Genomic DNA, 20766 nt, shown 5'->3' on the forward strand with positions numbered 1-20766 from the left:
ACATACAAAAAAAAAACACTATTTCAGTATACATATAATTCGAAAACGATGCCTTGCTGATTAACATTGTTCTTATGTGAGAAACATAATATAAATGTGAGATTAATACTGTAACTAATCGAAAGAAATGTAGCACATGGTCAGGATGTACCAGTAAACCTATCAGTATAAAATGTCTACAGCAAATTAAATAGAACATATAAATAAAGTATGTTAATTGAACCTCTGATATATGTTAGCACTAAAATTCAGGCACTAGTTGATTTGTTATAAACAAATTTAGAAATGTAATTGTTACCTGTAACATAATTAGTCAGAAAATGTTATATTAACTCGTAACTAAGTTGAAAATAGGTTCACCTTGTTCAGCACTGAGATTGTAAATTTTTAGCAATGTGTATCTCATATTCGGTTCAACTTTTAATTGTGATATTACATAAAATTGTAATTTTCATTGTAGGTAATTGTTAACAAAAGGATAAATAGAGGTCACGCAGGTGCCTTGGGGCACTCGCTTTTTGGCTAGGGTTGCGAGCAAATGTATTGTAGGTTCACTCGTTTGTTGATTGTTGTGAATTCTGTGTCATTTGATGTCAACGTTGGGTATATGTGATGTAACCGGTACAGTTCACCAGGCTCGGACACCAGAGTACTGGAAATATATTGGTGTTACAACTGCACTGTACTTTGGAATTTATTTGGGAGTCTTCCGCAATCCTTTTCATAGGCTGCACAGCAACGAGACATGAATCCAGGAATTTTACAAAACCCCGAGAACTAAACAACTCTCAATGTTGGTAGAATTGATGTGAAAACAACAGCGCATCGACTGGGCATTTCACTCAAAACATTTGCAACGCAGAGGTGGGAAAATTTAAACATCTCAACCTCAAGGGATAAACACTGTACCATACAGCTTACAAAGACACCGTTGCTTCCAATACTTCTGTAATTCTAATAGTGGCTCCACCACTAGCAAGAAAAATGTGTTTCCACAACTTGGAGTGTTTCTTAACTCGATCCAAACGTCTTGAAATATTAAGCACAGCCAACTCTGTCAAGCCTCCTGTGATGTCATACTATGTGGTGCTGAGTTGAAGCACTGAAAATACTAAAAGAATTCCAAGGAGTTTTACTTCCATTTTTACGACTACAATAAGGGGCTGAACTGCTGCTTGCAATATAGTCCAAATGCACTGATTGGCAATCTATACCACAAATGGTTTGCAGAGTCGGTTGAGGTGTGCTGTTCAGACAAATTTCAGGCTTGCAGCCAGTCATCATTTAATCCACCATACAATATTTTGACTGGGCACCTGCCTGTTATCTTCAGGTGACCCACAAGATTTTCTAAGACTTGCTCCATTCCACCATATATAGTGCACTTCAGATATTCCACACATACACCGAAATTCAAATTGATAGAAAGACCACACTTCCTGACGGCAGCACCCTTGCCGGTGGAACCACGGAACTCAGCTGTCCTCTGGGTTACTGCTCACTGCGGCTGTTGGTGCACTCTGTCGTCTTCAATTAGAACAAATTGTGGAAATGATGGGTTTCCACACACTGCCCAATTGGCAGCCATGATCACGGCACATCAGATTTTCCACCAGGCATATGTGCATGGATTATTTAATAACAAAGTCTCAAAAAGCTGCTGTGTGGTCAGAATTATAGTTCTGTCATACTCCGTTGGCTGTCCAGTGGAAATACAATGTTCTGCAACAGCAGACTTGCTTGGTTGCAAATGGTGAGTGCAACACTGATGTTCCGTTCAGCATTCTTTCACAGTGCATGTGGTCTGTACTATGTGAGCCCCAACAGACTGACAAGGTATTTTGTAAATTTCTGCCTTCTGCAATAACAGGTAATCATCGTGGACAGAAAATCACTTTCATCTGAAAATTACTAAGGATTCTTGCTATTTTAAATGAAGCATTGCCCCCAAAAGAAAGAAAAGCTAATTCTCTTCCTAATTCTTGGTTTTAATTGACAGTGCCCTGTTTATCTGCTGGGTAGAATATCAATTTTTTTCTAAACACTGTCTTTAGGTCAGCGAGCTCTTTAGGCAAACTATCTAGATCTGAGGCAGCTTGAGCTTTGTGTACGAGTGCTTTAAGCATGCTCACAGTATGCGAAGGGTGACGACAGCTTGACGGTTGCAAATACAAATCGGCACGAGTGGGCTTACGATAAACTGAATGCCCAAATTCTTTCATTTAACCAAGACATCCAAGAAAGGCAGACAACCATCTTTCTCTATTTCCATAGTGAGTCCAATGTTGTTATGAATGCAGTTAAGGAGGTGAGGAAACTATCAATTTATCTTCTCCATGAGGCTGTGAAAGTATCACCCAAGTACCTTCAAAATACAGTTGGTTTTAGGGCAACTGATTCAAGCACTATCTCCTCAAAATCCTCCATAAAAAGGGTGGCCAAGGCAACACCATCAGTCTGTTCAAAACATTCTTGGCTGAAAATAAAACAGGTTGAAACAAAACAGAGATGTCCGCCCAAAATTTTTTGCCAGTTAGTGCCAAAAAATCTGCAACAGGGACCTTTGTAAAAAGTGACACCACATCAAAGCTAGCTGAATGGTCATAACTACTTAGATGAAGAGCCACCCGTCTACTGACAAATGTCAACTGAGTTACGGATGTGATGTGGCCGTTTTCACACCAGCAGTCCCACCAAAGAAGCAAGATGTTTGGTTAAATCACATGTAAGTCCTCTAATGCTCACTACTGGCTGTAATGGAACACTTTCCTTAAGAATTTTTGAAAGGCCATACAGTCTTGGTGATACACAATCATGTGGTCTTAACCTCTTGATAATATCTTGACACAAGGAGGAAGAATTCAGTAGTGCAAAAGTTTTCTGTTGGACATGCTCTGTAGAGTTGTAATCAATCCTGCTATAGGTAGAGTCATTTAGCACACTATACATTTTATGATCATACAAACTATGATGTACCAAAATGGTTGCATTACCTTTGTCAGCCTTCATTACCACTACATCAGTGTCTTATGGTAGATTTCATACTGCGGCCCTTTCTGCAGAGGTTAAGACAGTACATTGAGGAGTAGCATTCAAAGGAGCATGACAAGTTTTCTCTTCTTATTTCTTCTGTAGCACCCAAAACAATGCATTGTACGGCTTCTTCGACACAACTCACAAAAATAATTAAAAGTGATGCTCTACGTGTAGGTGCAAAATTGAGTATGTTGCGTAATACAGACAGCGTCGCACCATCCAAATTCTTCTCTGTGAAATTGACAGTGGAACATCGTGCAGTTATCTCTTGTGATGACTGCTGTGACAACAGATGATCAAATTTCAACGTGGTGCCCTATATAAGGCAGAATGGAGCAAGAATCTGTCAGTCTTCAATGGCTCACCTGAAGATGACTGGCGAGTGCCCAGTTGAAATATCATGCAATGAATCAAACGATGATTGGCTGTAAGCCTGAAATCTGTCTGAACATTCAATTAGCCAGAAAAACAAAAATTTTAAAATTCACATTAGGTGTGAAATTTCCGTGCAGTGCCCCACAGATGAAATAGTTTGTAATTTAGTTTCAATGGTTTCATACCAATGATGCCTTCCAGGCTGCTAAAACATTTACATAAAAAATATTGAGGTGTTAGAACAAATTGTTACATTAACAAGCTCCACCTGCAACTATGATATTAATTTTTATTTCACACCATTCAATGATTACATACTAGATTAATTCCAAACTGTTCTACATGTTGAGTGTTTTGTGATTTCACCAATAGTTGTGTTGGATATCTGCTGGATCTGAATACAGACAAACACAAAGCTCTTCAATAATGTACATTAGAGAATAAATTCTTCATGACTGCATGTTACTAAGTACAATAGTTCATAAAATAAGTAAGAACTATACTGATTAAGTTCCTCTTGTGACATATGATTTTGAATGAAACTCATAAATCTTGATCCAGTACCCTGCAGTGGTAACTGTGCATGTCTGCTTTATGAATACCCAGGAACACGAAATTAAAACAGGGACAAAAACTTGTTTAGAAAAAAGGGATGGAAAAAATTATCACAGGACTGTAAGGTGCTGTCCATAAAATAGATTTGGAATTTGTTAATCATTTAGAAACCAAAGCAGAGCAAAATTATAGGATCAATTACTTTGGATACATAAAAAAATCTACTCACCAAGCTACAGCAGGGAAACACAGACACAAAAGGATTTAACTTTTACAAGCTTCAGGAGCCAGTGGCTCCTCCTCCTCCTCCTGGCAAAAGAGTTGAAGGGGAAGGAAGAGGGGTGAAAGGAAAGGACTGGAGAGGTTTAGGGAAAGTAGTACAGTCTGGAAAAGTCACTCAGAACCCCGGGTCAGGGGAGACTTACTGGACGGAATGAAAAGGTTTCTCAGTCAGACATACATAAAATAAAATAAAATGTGTCAGCATTTTTGGAAATTCAGCCCCTAAGGGGACGAATACGGATTGGGGGACAGAAATGAAAGAGGAAGCCATCTGGTAGAATTTTGCACAGAGCATAACTTAATCATAGCTAACACTTGGTTCAAGAATCATAAAAGAAGGTTGTATACATGGAAGAATCCTGGAGATACTAGAAGGTATCAGATAGATTATATAATGGTGAGACAGAGATTTAGGAACCAGGTTTTAAATTGTAAGACATTTCCAGGGGCAGATGTGGACTCTGACCACAATCTATTGGTTATGAACTGTAGATTAAAACTGAAGAAACTACAAAAAGGTGCTAATTTAAGGAGATGGGACCTGGATAAACTGACTAAACCAGAGGTTGTACAGAGTTTCAGGGAGAGCATAAGGGAACAATTGACAGGAATGGGGGAAAGAAGTACAGTAGAAGAAGAATGGGTAGGTCTGAGGGATGAAGTAATGAAGGCAGCAGAGGATCAAGTAGGTAAAAAGACGAGGGCTAGTAGAAATCCTTGGGTAACAGAAGAAATATTGAATTTAATTGATGAAAGGAGAAAATATAAAAATGCAGTAAATGAAGCAGGCAAAAGGGAATACAAACGTCTCAAAAATGAGATTGACAGGAAGTGCAAAATGGCTAAGCAGGGATGGCTAGAGGACAAATGTAAGGATGTAGAGGCTTATCTCACGAGGGTAAGATAGATACTGCGTACAGGAAAATTAAAGAGACCTTTGGAGAAAAGAGAGCCACTTGTATGAATATCAAGAGCTCAGATGGAAACTCAGTTCCAAGCAAAGAAGGAAAAGCAGAAAGGTGGAAGGAGTATATAGAGGGTCTATACAAGGGTGATGTACTTGAGGACAATATTATGGAAATGGAAGAGGATGTAGATGAAGATGAAATGGGAGATACGATACTGCGTGAAGAGTTTGACAGAGCACTGAAAGACCTGAGTCAAAACAAGGCCCCGGGCGTAGACAACATTCCATTGGAACTACTGACAGCCTTGGGAGAGCCAGTCCTGACAAAACTTTACCATCTGGTGAGCAAGATGTATGAGACAAGCGAAATACCCTCAGACTTCAAGAAGAATATAATAATTCCAATCCCAAAGAAAGCAGGCGTTGACAGATGTGAAAATTACTGAACTATCAGTTTAATAAGTCACGGCTGCAAAATACTAACGTGAATTCTTTACAGACAAATGGAAAAACTGATAGAAGCCAACCTCGGCGAAGATCAGTTTGGATTCCGCAGAAATGTTGGAACACGTGAGGCAATACTGACCCTATGACTTATCTTAGAAAATAGATTAAGGAAAGGCAAACCTACGTTTCTAGCATTTGTGGACTTAGAGAAAGCTTGTGACAATGTTGACTGGAATACACTCTTTCAAATTCTAAAGGTGGCAGGGATAAAATACAGGGAGCGAAAGGCTATTTACAATTTGTACAGAAACCAGATGGCAGTTATAAGAGTCGAGGGGCATGGAAAGGAAGCAGTGGTTCGGAAGGGTGTGAGACAGTGCTGTAGCCTGTCTCCGATGTTATTCGATCTGTATATTGAGCAAGCAGTAAAGGAAACTAAACAAAAATTCACAGTAGGTATTAAAGTCCACGGAGAAGAAATACAAACGTTGAGGTTCGCCGATGACATTGCAATTCTGTCAGAGACAGCAAAGGACTTGGAAGAGCAGTTGAACGGAATGGGCAGTGTCATGAAAGGAGGGTATAAGTTGAACATCAACAAAAGCAAAACGAGGATAATGGAATGTAGTCGAATTAAGTCGGGTGATGTTGAGTGAATTAGATTAGGAAATGAGACACTTAAAGTAGTAAAGGAGTTTTGCTATTTGGGGAGCAAAATAACTTATGATGGTCGAAGTAGAGAGGATATAAAATGTAGACTGGCAATGGCAAGGAATTGTTTCTGAAGAAGAGAAATTTGTTAACATCGAGTATAGATTTATGTGTCAGGAAGTTGTTTCTGAAAGTATTTGTATGGAGTGTAGCGATTTATGGAAGTGAAACATGGACGATAAATAGTTTGGTCAAGAAGAGAATAGAAGCTTTCGAAATGTGGTGCTACAGAAGAATGCTGAAGATTAGATGGGTAGATCATATAACTAATGAGGAGGTATTGAATAGGATTAGGGAGAAGAGAAGTTTGTGGCACAACTTGACAAGAAGAAGGGACCGGTTGGTAGGACATGTTCTGAGGCATCAAGGGATCACAAATTTAGCATTGGAGGGCAGCGTGGAGGGTAAAAATCGTAGAGGTAAACCAAGAGATGAATACACTAAACAAATTCAGAATGATGTAGGTTGCAGTAAGTACTGGGAGATGAAGCTTGCACAGGACAGAGTAGCATGGAGAGCTGCATCAAACCAGTCTCAGGACTGAAGACGACAACAACAACAACAACAACAACAAGGGGGTGAAAAAGTGGGTGAAACTCTTTTTTGAAAATAAATCGTTATTAGTGAACTGCTAAAGCATTTTTACAAATTGGCATTTGTCTTCTCGGTTAGAAATGAAAAATAGATGTTTCAGGGTTTTTGGAAATGTAATCCCTTAGAGGGTCAAATAGGGGATGAAAAGTTTTATGAAGAGATTTCATTATGAAAGCAAAATTGCTTTTTGGACAAAAGTACATTCAGAAAATATCATGCTTCTACACCCTTAATGAGTGTGAGAAATTTACAAGGTATTTTAATTTTTGAACTAAATCAAACAAAGCTCTTTAGCAGTCACCACAACAAATATACTTTGTCAGAATCATATAGAAAAAGAAACGAATCTTTACTACATTAATTTTTTGATGGTCTAACATACATTTATAAAAGTATTTTTGTTGCAATTACTATGCAAACTAATCATTACTTGTAACTTGGGACCGGATTTACACATCATACAAACCTTAAAACATGCATGAAAAATGCTTCAAAATGTATGAAAAGTGTCAAAACATGCAAGAGCAAATAACAAAAAAACATGGTAGTTACTGCGAGCTTTACAAATGAAATTCGAAAGTGTGACTATCAGTTACGAGGAGGAGCACCGGGCACGCAAAAAATTTAGAATGCTGATATAATTTTTTGAATACTTTCTGGTAGAGGTTAGGAAAGAGGCCTGTCTGGGAGTATTGAAATCTGCAAAATGGGGACACATGCCATGTTTCAAGAAATGTTCCTTCCTTGCTATTGTTGTCGGTAACAAGCGGACGCGATACGAGTGAGTTGCGGCAAAATAATTGATATGTACTGGACCAACTTCGAGATATATCGAACACAGAGGGGTACGCTCATAAATACTCCGAAACATATTAAAAATCAACATACAATCATGAATTTTTTTGAACAGCATTAACTTTTAATTAATAATATTGGACCAAAGCATCATTTACATTTTTCTACTATTGTAAACATAAACAACCAAGTACTGTTCCAAATGTTCGGTAGTAAGATTGTGTCTTCGATCTCTCAAAACATTTCTATTAGCACAAAAGGAGCGTTCTACATCAACTGAGGTAACTGGGCAGAATTTGAATATGGATGCTATGTTGGCACTTATTGTTTCTGGTAAAAGTTTGCCCGGCCCATTAATAAAACTTTCAATTTGGCAAAAGGGTTCAAAGTCTGGTTTATTGCTTAAAATGTTTTCAAACTTTTCTTTAAGTTTTTTAGGGGATACCTCTGGCAATGAGGTGTTCACTAGAATAATTTTATTCATAAACTGAACAGATTCATTCAACGCCAAACCTTGAGTTTCAAGCTTTTCAATACTTGCAGGTATATGGAAAAAAATGAGTGCTAATCACAGCAATGTCGTTTTTAATACTGGAATCCTTAAAACCTTTCTTGCACTGCCAAACTGCAAAGCCTCTGCACTACCAAAGTTGTTTGCTACGCCTCCATTGGCCTCGAAATGTTCAACGTTAAACAACACAGCTTCGACCCACGTACTCCAATGAGTTACCACTGGTTCGGGAGGTAAAGGCACATTTGGTAGTTTTTCTTTGTAGGTCTTGATACGAGCAGAAGCCTTTAGAAACATTTTCTTTGTGGGGGAAATCAGTTTATTTACATTCACAAACGTTGAACATACTTCTTCAGCAAGGTGATTTACTCCATGAGCAATGCATGTCACATGAATCAAATTGAGATAAAAAATGCTCAGAGGAGTTTTCCTGCTGTGATAATATAGGGAGCAGCATCTGAAATAAACACAAATACCCTTTCATCTGCAGAAAATTCTGGAAATATTTTTGTAATACCCTCATTCACAAATCTGGCGAGCGTAGATTGATTTACTTTTTCAAGTGCTTTGCACACCGCTAAATAGGAAGAAGAACGCTCTTCTTTTAAAGCACCAACAATTAAATTTACAATGTAAAGGCCACAAGTCTCTGTAGTTTCATCAACTGGAATCCTGATTATGCTGTCCTCGAGTTCATTGCGTATTCTTCCAGAACATTTATGTAAATTGTCAGTATGTAATTTTTATGCAATGTTGATTCATCTCATATATTTTGATTTAAGCAATACTTGCACAGGAAGCCTTTAATGCTTGCAATGAACGCTTCACAAAGATCCCTGTTAAACCGACTTTTTTGGTTACCTTTGGACAAATTCCTATTATTGCATCTTGCTGTTATCAGAAGTTGTTTTCATGGTCCTTTCTTCTGCATTCCTTCAATACGAAGACTTGCTTGACATGCTGGTCTATATTTGAAACTTTTTTTCCATGAAACATTTTTCTCGCAAACTCTACAGTATAAAACAATTCCGTCACACGTAAATGTTTCAGGATGGTCAGCTACACACGAAACTTCTTTTTTTTTTTTTTTTTTTTTTTTTTTTTTTTTTTTTTTTTTGGACACCATAGCGCACAATACGTTTCACACTACACATCGTAAACATATTCAACTGTGTATAATTAAATAGATAAATAGAAAGCTAAACTGAAACAATGAACGTGTGACTATAAGCGCGGGAAATTGCTTACACTTGCCAGATGTCATCTGAAAGGGTATATCACATTTTAACTGAAGAATTAGAAATAAAAAAATTATCTGCAAAATGGGTGCCACGAATCTTGATGCACACTCACACATTGCTGCCACCATGGCAAAATTAAACGAACTAAGGTATGAATTGTTGCGACACCCGCATTATTCACCTGGTATGTCTCCATCAGACTTCCACCTCTTCCCAAAACTGAAAATTTTTCTTGGTGGACGAAGATTTACTTCAAACAAAGAATTGATAGCCAGAGTTGACAATTATTTTGCAGGCCTGGAGGAAACTCATTTTTGAGATGGGATCAAGGCACTGAAACATCAATGGACCAAGTGCATTAATCTACAAGGATACTACATTGAAAAATAAAAAAAGTTTCAGTGATGTAAGGTTTTTTTTCTGTTCCATTCCAAGAACTTTTCAAATCACCTTCATATGCAAAAACTGGTGAAAAGGGGGCAAATATGCAAATGCATATAATCCGGTCTCTACTTATAACAAAATAGAAACCACGTGTAAGTGCAATTCCATCTACAGCAATATCGGTTTGAGATGGAAGAACTCAGTACCAGGAGTAAGATTGGCGTAATGACTAAAGAACCACGTAACTGGCTATCTCTCTCTTTTTATAACTCACTATACAAAATTAAATTGAACCAGTTGGGTCATTTTAACCCTTTAATTGCTGTGGACATGTTAACACGCGCACCTCTGTACCTATCCCTGTGTGCTCTGAATGCGTTTACGTGCACCACCAGTTCAGAGCACACAGGGACAGATACAAAGGCACGCACGTTACCACGTCCAGAGCAGTTAAAGGGTTAATTATGTAAAGACTGGCAGCCATGTGAAGGGTCACTAACCTTTTTTTAGAGTTTTAGGTTTACACACCAGCAATGGATGAAACAACATACAAATTCGATTAAAGAAAAACAAAAAATCTGTGCGGACCACACAATCTATGCGAGTGAAGCAGCAGGTGCTAAACTAGTAAAGGCATAAAAGCTGTTCGCAGTCAACATCTTGTCAAGCTGTAAGTGAAACACTGTAAGGATATTAGGGTGACTGCCTCCGTATATGCACAATATAGCCACAGGATAGAATCTTATGCAAATTCACTTTAAGATACAGCCACCTATGCAATAGGCAGGCAATTAGTAATAAGTGCAGACACCAATTCCAGGTCTGCCCTATGGAATTCAGACAGAACTGACGATAGGAGAAGGGTCAACGATGACACAATACATGGATCATAACTTCATGTAGTAAATATAGGACAAACACCAAACTACATGAGACATGACGGTACACACATCAACATTACGCTCACACATGATGATGCTGTCACACACATAAAAGACTTTTAAGTACATGATAACATAACCAACAGCAACTACAATGCAATAACATTCACTCTGACACATGGCCAAGACCGGGCAGACACAATACCAACCAGACACGTACCATTTCACAAAGCAAAATGGGACAAATCAGAGTAAGCCCTACATGAACATGAACTGAACAACATAAATAGAGAGATAGATTGCAAAGTTCATATACTGACAGAAATTAAAAAGAGCACACAAAAGACATCTGATACAAAACACACAATCACACCAAGGGCAGGTGGACTATCAACACTGAAACAAAAAGCCAGATATAAGCAAAAACCATTCCAGCGAGTCATAATGGACAGACAGATGAATAAGACTGAATGTCCTTTCTTTCAGGAGTGCTAATTCTGCCAGGTTCGCAGGAGAGCTTCTGTAAAGTTTGGAAGGTAGGAGATGAGGTACTGGCAGAAGTAAAGCTGTGAGGATGGGGCATGAGTCGTGCTTGGGTAGCTCAGTTGGTAGAGCACTTGCCCGCGAAAGGCAAAGGTCCCGAGTTCAAGTCTCGGTCCAGCACACAGTTTTAATCTGCCAGGAAGTTTCAAGACTGAATGCGTATAGGCAAGCAAAACACTTATGTAAGCAGACATTATTCAACACATGCAGATTCATAACAACACAAAAAAGAAACAGTTGGGGGAACCAGACAAGATATTATTACAAAAGAAAAAAAATCCCCAGTGGTTCTGGAAATGCTAAGGCAGGATGATGGCGAGATGATGAGGGGATGAGAAATATAGCGAAATCCTTGCTGTATAAACTGCTCCCCAATGACAGCAGTGGCTCAGACATCCAACACCAACATGGCACACACTGAGAAGAAGCACACTACTCATATCACACTGCTACAGTTACCTGTCCTAGTGTGCAAGAAGAAATTAAGCTAGCAATCTCAGAACTTGAGGGCAGAAAAGCACTTGGGCCAGATATAATCCATTCAGAGTCACTCAAAAGACTAGCACACTGATCATTTCTAGCACCATGCTTGGATGACAACTTACAGCTGGGCTGGATACCTGCAGTTTTGAGAACCACGGGTCTGAGTCTGCACCAGAAAAGCTACAGGTGTCACCATCAACAAAGTGCTGCAAATTGTCAGGAACACAACAAACAAATATGCCATGGCCATAATGATAGACATTGCAGGGGTATTTGACAATCTCTGGTGACCTGCAGTGCTTGCTGGATTAATACAGCTGAAGACACCAGTCTCTGTACAACAGCCCCTAGAAAACTGCAGAGGCAGAGCCCACCTGCACTTAGTGGATGGAGAAAATAGGACAGATGGAGTTGTCATATACATAGATGAATTACTAGTAATGATCTCTGCAAACAATGAGACCAGCTAGAACAGACTGCCAGCGGAACACGACATGCTATCAAACAATGGTGTAGCAACAATAAATTCATGGCATCTGAAAGTAAAACAACCTACATACTACTAAAGATATCGTTGACAAGGAAATCCTCAGTAAAGATTGGGGGCACAAAACATCAAACAAGCAATCATGACACCTATCTTGGAGTACACAGAGATGAAAAATTAAATTTCTATGAACATAGAGTTAACAGCAGGCAACACAGAAAAAAATACAGCACAAAATGACGAGGTTAAATTCTAGAAAGTACAGACTGCCTCTACCAGTTACACAAACATACCAGTGCGCCATCTTCAGATCAGTACTAAGCCTTACAGCCAGTAAATGGGTGCACAGACTGACCCTAGCTACAAAAAAGGCATCAGTCAGGTGGAAAGAGAAGTGTCTTGCTCAGACTATCAGGGGCACTCGGTACCACCTATGTGATAGTGCAGTGCAGTTCTGTGCTGTGCAACTCATAATATACCCTACAGATATCACCATCAGACATCAGACTGCAATGTACTGGTTACAGATGGGGAGACTAGACCATGTAAATTCAATTACTGGTGCAAAAATCAAACAATGGAAAATCCAGGATGGAATTAAACAGTATTATGAAAAGGAAAGTTGCTACTCACCATATAGCAGACATACTGAGTCACAGATAGGCACAACAAAAGACTCAAGCAATTAAAACTTCCGGCCATTAAGAGCTTCGTCACCACACACACACACACACACACACACACACACACACACACACACACACAACTGCAGTCTCAGGCAACTGAAACTAGTTTTTTTGTGTGTGTGTGTGTGTGTGTGTGTGTGTGTGTGTGTGTGTGTGTGTGTGTGTGTGTGTTTTTCACGTGAGCTCCCGAGGCCCACTGCACGGCGTCCATAGAGACGAGGCGCTCGCCGGAGCTTAAGTCAAGCCTTGGTGGTGTCTTAGTACCTATGTACCGCATTTTTTAAAATGTGACTACGCCTATTCAGGCTGTTTTAGTTTTATTTCTAGACCGTGCCCTCACAGGCATATTATAGAATCAGGTTTATCTTCTGAAGAAGGCTCAATTAGTTGGGCTGAAACCCAGGTAAAGGTTGGTTTCGTTACTGCAATCGAGGCTGATAGTTTCTTATACAAGTATTCTTTGTTAAAAAGTTTACCTAAGTTCTGTACATTGGTACTGCAAGCCTTTTTGTTTCTTAAAATAGTCTGACGGTGTGCTTCTTAGAGAAGAGATGACTTAATCACAGGGCATTTCAAATTTTTCTTGCAACAATAACGTCATTATACAGAAACGCCCCTGGTCCATATAATCTAGAAGAGTATCAACACATTGCAGGGCAGTACAATGACTGACAGGGTCACTGTCTTTGTTCTCACTTTCATATTTACTGTCCTGTTCTGTGTGTCACTCATACAATGTAAGCCAGGTTCAAATGCATTGATTTTCACTCACTCTTTCAAGGTTTCTTCATTGCCATCTTCAGATGCATTAAAGCCACTGCCAGATTCATCATTTGTGTGGCTGTTATTTCTTCATCAGTGAATCCTTGAATATCACTTTCTTCTATATCTGAAAGAATTTTCCTCCTTGAATGAACTAGAGAGTGTGGCTTGACTTCCTCCAGACGTCAGAAATCCCACGAATAGAATCTAGAACTGTCAACTTCTTCCAGAACACCACCAAAGCATCCTAATCAATTACCATTTTCAGTAGATCAGCCCAGTAACTCCGTTTTACTGACTTAACTAAATCTTGGTCCATTAGATGTATAATGACAGTCACTTTAGGAAGTAAAAACTTAATTTTGATGAGACCATCACTAGATACAAGCATTCTCTCATAAGGGTGTGAAGGGGTGCTACCAAGCAATAGAACAGCCTACAATGGCAATCCTCTCTTCTAAAAATTGCCGAACTTTTACAAAATGTGTGTGCAATCAGTTTTGAAAATTTCACAATCCATACATTTTTCTTTTTGGTCGTAACTATGTACAGGATATCCTTAGCTGTGACCTGTAATTCTTTCATGGAGGCATGCCTGAATAAAGTTTTCTCAGTTTTCAAGCCACATCAAATTGAGTAAAATTCTCGAGCTTTTGATGGCTATCCCCGCCATCGTCATCAGGCATAAAACTACTGACTGCTAGGGCTGGTATATGTTCCGCTTATGTAGCACAATTACAGCCATCAGTGTCAATCAGAGAGGGCAAAATGACATATGTGTGGAAGGTGAGTTAGGTAGCTCATAGCAGCTCTGGCTTGCTTTGAGACTGAATGGCGCAGGTGTCACAAGGGGCCAGTGCTGTCACCTCCCTACAAGCACTGAGCATCCGATGTTGCTTCCTTTCAACATCCAAAGCCCGCTCCCACACCCTGCTCAGTGTGTACACCTGGTGTCTGTTAAAATTGTTGCTGTTCATCCTAATCTCAGCAGTCTCTCTTATAATGGAATGCCAGTATGTTTACACTTGACCCAAGACTTGCGAGTTATCAAATTGTATTTTGTGTCCAATTTCCAAGCAATGCTCAGATGTGGCCAACTTGTCATGCTATCTTTGTTTAATATGCCTCCATGTCGTCTTACACAGGGTGCAGCATATCTCGTATCTTGGAGGCGCATCGAAACACTGGTCTCAATCCATGTCTCTGCAGTACATGTCTTAATTTGCTGCTGGATCTTTTGGCCCAATAATATCCACCTGTAATCATCAAGTTGTTCACGTTCTATCAGCAATGCACTTCTTGTACTGCAACAGATATTATGAAATTGCGGGTGGCACAGCGATAGGCTCACCACTGTCTCCTGTATTCACGAATTTCTTCATGGAGCACTTTGAGGAGCATGCTCTGAACTCTGCAGTGTTGCATCCATCTTACATCCTAAGGTACATCGATGACACCTTCCTGATATGGCCTCACGGTGATAAAACAATGTAACAGTTTATCAGTCACATGAATGGTGTCCATCCCAAGTTAAATTTACCATTGAGGCAGAGAAGGATGGCAAGCTGCTATTCATGGATATTTTAGTTGAGTGGAAGGCAGGAGGCCAGCTTGGTCATTAGTGTACAGGGCACCAACGCACACTGATCAGTATTTGAATGATGATAGTTTCCACCGTCCTGTACAAAAGAAAGCAGACCTGAACACGTAACACACAGAGCAAAAGTTATTTCTAATGACAACCACCAACAGTCTGAACTGCAGCACTTGAGATACATGTTCAAAGAGAATGGTTATAGCAAAAAGAGATATTTCAAACACTTTCAGGTGCCACTGTAGAAGGATGTCTTGTGAATCATCAGAAGCAGCCATGCCAGAGGCTTTCCTGTCATGCTGTGGGGCAACGAGCAGCAAGTTAGGACATGTACTGCAGAGACATGCGTTCAGACCAGTATTCTGTTCCACCCCTAAGATACGAGATATGCTGTGCACCGTTAAAGACAATATAGCTCTTTGTGTTTCCGGTATTTATGGTGGCCCTTGAAGTGTGGCAGCACCTATATAAGTCAGACAATTCACACAGTTGCAGAGCATTGCACCAAGCACAAAAGACATATTAAACAAAGGGAGCTTGACAAGTCGGCCATAGCTGAGCACTGCCTGGGAAAAGGACACAAAATACAGTTTGAAAACAAAATAGTCTTGGCTCATGCATCAACACACTTTGATTCAATTATAAAAGAGGTGGCTAAGATTAGAATGAGCTGCAACAATTTTTAACAGAGACCAGGGGTATACACTGAGTAGGTCATGGGGGAGGGGGGGGGGTGGACTTTGGATGTCGAAAGGAAGCAACGACGGATGCTAAATGCTTGTAGGGAGACAGGAGCAGCAGTTTCAGATGTGGTGCTGGCCCCTTGCACCACATGATGGTACTCAGGCCCACAGCAGGCCGGAGCCAGTCAGTAGTTTTACTCCTGACAACAATGGTCAAGATAGTCATCAAAATCTCAAGAATTTTATTCGAATTGATGCGGATTGAAAACTAAGATGATTTTTTTTTTATCCTTAGATGTGATACCCTGGAATGCTATGTTGGTTTCTTTCTTCTTCTTCTTCTTCTTCTTCTTCTTCTTCAATCACTATTAGTTTCACTTTGTTGTTCCCAGAGCATTAGCAGTACACAAAATTGTAATGCATTCTTTAGATGACTTGTATCCAGCAGCACGAACTTTGCTTTGAAACAAAGACTTCTGGTTGGTAGACATTTCCAATACAGGCCACTTTCATCTCCATTATAAATATGGTCCAGTGTGAAATTCTCTTCTTCCACAAATTTCTGGAACTCTTCCAGGAAGGAATCAGCTGCCACAACATTTGAACTTAGCCGCTCTCCTTGCACAGTATTGTTGTTGTTTCTACTACTACTACTGCTGCTGCTGCTGCTGCTGCTACTACCACTATTACAGCTGCGGTCTTCAATCCAAAGACTGGTTTGATGCAGCTCTCCACACTACTCTATCCTGCGCAAGCCTCTTCATCTTTGAAAAATGACTGCGATCTACATACTTCTGAATCTGCTTACTGTTATTCATCTCTTGGTCTCCCCTAGGATTTTTACCCCCCACAATCCCCTCCAAGACAAAATTGGTGATCCATTCATGTCTCAGAATGTGTCCTACCAACTGATTCCTTCTTCTAATCAGGTTGCACCATACATTTCTTTTATCACCAATTACCCTCAGTACCTCTGCATTATTTATGTGATCTATCCATCTAATTTTTGGCATTCTTCTGTAGCACCACCACATTTCAAAAGCTTCCATTCTCTTCTTTTCTAAACTATTCATTGTCCATGTTTCACATCCATACATGGCTATGCTTCATGCAAATACTTTCAGAAAATACACTCCTGGAAATTGAAATAAGAACACCGTGAATTCATTGTCCCAGGAAGGGGAAACTTTATTGACACATTCCTGGGGTCAGATACATCACATGATCACACTGACAGAACCACAGGCACATAGACACAGGCAACAGAGCATGCACAATGTCGGCACTAGTACAGTGTATATCCACCTTTCGCAGCAATGCACGCTGCTATTCTCCCATGGAGACGATCGTAGAGATGCTGGATGTAGTCCTGTGGAACGGCTTGCCATGCCATTTCCACCTGGCGCCTCAGTTGGACCAGCGTTCGTGCTGGACGTGCAGACCGCGTGAGACGACGCTTCATCCAGTCCCAAACATGCTCAATGGGGGACAGATCCGGAGATCTTGCTGGCCAGGGTAGTTGACTTACACTTTCTAGAGCACGTTGGGTGGCACGGGATACATGCGGACGTGCATTGTCCTGTTGGAACAGCAAGTTCCCTTGCCGGTCTAGGAATGGTAGAACGATGGGTTCGATGACGGTTTGGATGTACCGTGCACTATTCAGTGTCCCCTCGACGATCACCAGTGGTGTACGGCCAGTGTAGGAGATCGCTCCCCACACCATGATGCCGGGTGTTGGCCCTGTGTGCCTCGGTCGTATGCAGTCCTGATTGTGGCGCTCACCTGCACGGCGCCAAACACGCATATGACCATCACTGGCACCAAGGCAGAAGCGACTCTCATCGCTGAAGACGACACTTCTCCATTCGTCCCTCCATTCACGCCTGTCGCGACACCACTGGAAGCGGGCTGCACGATGTTGGGGTGTGAGCGGAAGACGGCCTAACGGTGTGCGGGACCATAGCCCAGCTTCATGGAGACGGTTGCGAATGGTCCTCGCCGATACCCCAGGAGCAACAGTGTCCCTAATTTGCTGGGAAGTGGCGGTGCGGTCCCCTACGGCACTGCGTAGGATCCTACGGTCTTGGTGTGCATCCGTGCGTCGCTGCGGTCCGGTCCCAGGTCGACGGGCACGTGCACCTTCTGCCGACCACTGGCGACAACATCGATGTACTGTGGAGACCTCACGCCCCACGTGTTGAGCAATTCGGCGGTACGTCCACCCGGCCTCCCGCATGCCCACTATACGCCCTCGCTCAAAGTCCGTCAACTGCACATACGGTTCACGTCCACGCTGTCGCGGCATGCTACCAGTGTTAAAGACTGCGATGGAGCTCCGTATGCCACGGCAAACTGGCTGACACTGACGACGGCGGTGCACAAATGCTGCGCAGCTAGCGCCATTCGACGGCCAACAACGCGGTTCCTGGTGTGTCTGCTGTGCCGTGCGTGTTATCATTGCTTGTACAGCCCTCTCGCAGTGTCCGGAGCAAGTATGGTGGGTCTGACACACCGGTGTCAATGTGTTCTTTTTTCCATTTCCAGGAGTGTACTTCCTAACACTTAAACCTGTGTGTTGAAGTTAACAAATTTCTCTTCTTCAGAAATACTTTTCTTTGCATGGTTAGTTCGCAAACTTTGCCCCAGAAGTTTTGAATCCCATGACATTGGTTGAATCTGGTTAGCCATTCAAATGAGGCATTCAATTCTCCTTCTAAACCTAGAGTCTTAGAAAAAAAATTCGCTATTTTGTCACACATTGTGCCTTAAACAATGACACTAGCTAATTTATTGCAAAAGGGGAGCATCTAATTCATCAAATGTAGATCTCATCACCATGATTTTTAGTGCGAATGGTCCAGAACTAGAATCACATTTCCTGACCAAATCCTGTATTTTCTGCTTATTCTTTTTAATGTCCTGAAAAGTCTGCATTCCAGTACGCTAATCTACAATTAGTTTTGCAGCAGTTTCCCCCTCTCAAATCCTTCAATTAATTCTGATTTTTGTTTTAAAGTCAACACGTTTCTTTAATTTCTCTGTTGTCTTACAAATTTCTTTTAACTTGCTTTGTTGACACTTACATGCTGATTAATATCAGAGACTGAGTTTGTTTTTGATTACACAGAACAGGCTGAGACTTTTACTCTGTTGTCCACAGCAGTCATTTAAACAATGTGCGTCACATGTCGGTTATTTACTGCTATCTGCCAGAGAAAAACATCGCACATATTGCTTTTAATGCACGAATAATCAGCAAAATGGATAATCCACACACTAATAATCGGCAGTAGACTGTATCTGACACAAATGGCTGAGACTTTTAATAGCATTGACTTAAAAGCTTAACTTTCATACCACCTAGGAACCATAAACTTTAATAAGTGACACAGATTTCAACTTGATACCTCTACCCGTTCCTGAAAGATCCTACAAAGGTTCTGTTTTTACCAGTTGAGGTACAGAACTCTAAAAGTAATTGTGATATCTCTATTATACACACTTTTGTTACTCATTAAAGCAGCAAATGTCATTGGCATGTGACCTGGAAAAAAACTGAACTACTTTCATACATCACTAACAGGCAAAGGAAATTTTATTTGTGTACATAACATTCTGCACTTGAGATTACAGTAAGCAGATCATAAAAACAAATAATAAGCTTCAATAATTTTTAGAAACTATTCCATTTACCAGAATCAGCACGCTGTTTTGGCTGAATTGTCAGAACCAAGCCAGAAACTTCTACGTAGCTTGAACTGCTGAGAAGTGATGACCATGGGATTGAAACAGACATTTGCTCCACAAAGCCATCAACAAATTCAACTGGGAGGTTCTGCTGCTCTCCCAGTTCATTGAGTGCCTAGAAAACAAGGATGTAATTCACAGTCATAAAGATATAAGAATGTTATGTGGTAATTTGGTGTGACAGCCAATAAGCAAATGAAAGCAGAAACTAATCTCTCGTCTCTCTCCTCCACCTCTTATTAAAATTAGACAAAAAAGCAATATTATATAATTAATTGACAAGGCCAAATACATTAAAGTACTCAAAAATGAGAAGAAAGGGCAGAATTGCTGACATAACTGTGAATGATTCATAGCATTCAATCAGCAGCTGATAAAGCAGTAGATCACAGCTACAAGCTTAATCCTTTGCAGTTGTACACTCATTTATAGAAACCTTCAGCAAAAATGAGTTACTATTTGCTCCATAGGTTTTACTTATTCAAATTTAAATTTATTATCCTTCCCAGTAGTCCTTCATAAAGGGAGCAACGTGGCATGTATATTAACTGATTTAGATTAGATCAGATTGATGGGTTTAAGGAACCTACTTACCAGTTCATCAACCTCTCCATCCTTACAGCATCAAATCGGTACAATTCTTTTATAAGAAACGAGATGTTAAAAGAAGATTACCACTAGGATATTCATCCGGTATGGAAGAAGCGGAAGGAAGTATGAAACCAGCTACAAGGGAAATGTAACATACCGTAAGACAGAAAGTAAGCCAATTGGAAACAGCAAGAGGCCATCTGGAGCATGTAATAAAATGGGAGCAGTAAATAAGGTATGTAGCTGATTAACATTGAGTGTAATGAGTGAGCTACCATTAGTGTTTTCCTTATTGTTATAAAAGTGGTGCACTCTATTAAAGTGTGTGCCACTGACAGAGAGAGAGCACAATTGCAGGAAGGTGGAGTGCACTCATGAGGAGTCTGCAGAGAACTGTGGATTCTCTAGTAAACATTCTGCCTGCAGGCATCCATGAAGCTGCAGAATCTTTTGTGGTGTGTAGCATGT

At 40.4% G+C, this 20766-nt stretch overlaps 1 protein-coding gene across 1 annotated transcript in view; it reads right to left on the minus strand.

Annotated features, from left to right (window-relative positions):
• LOC124794644 (autophagy-related protein 2 homolog A) overlaps nt 1–20766 on the minus strand; it is a 496478-nt gene that overhangs the window by 456541 nt on the left and 19171 nt on the right. Inside the window, exon 2 of the mRNA XM_047258162.1 lies at nt 19654–19822. Within this exon, the coding sequence (XP_047114118.1) occupies nt 19654–19822 (169 nt within the window). The remainder of the gene's footprint in view (nt 1–19653; nt 19823–20766) is intronic.

This window comes from Schistocerca piceifrons, chromosome 4 (assembly GCF_021461385.2).
Source record: "Schistocerca piceifrons isolate TAMUIC-IGC-003096 chromosome 4, iqSchPice1.1, whole genome shotgun sequence".
NCBI lineage: Eukaryota > Metazoa > Arthropoda > Insecta > Orthoptera > Acrididae > Schistocerca > Schistocerca piceifrons.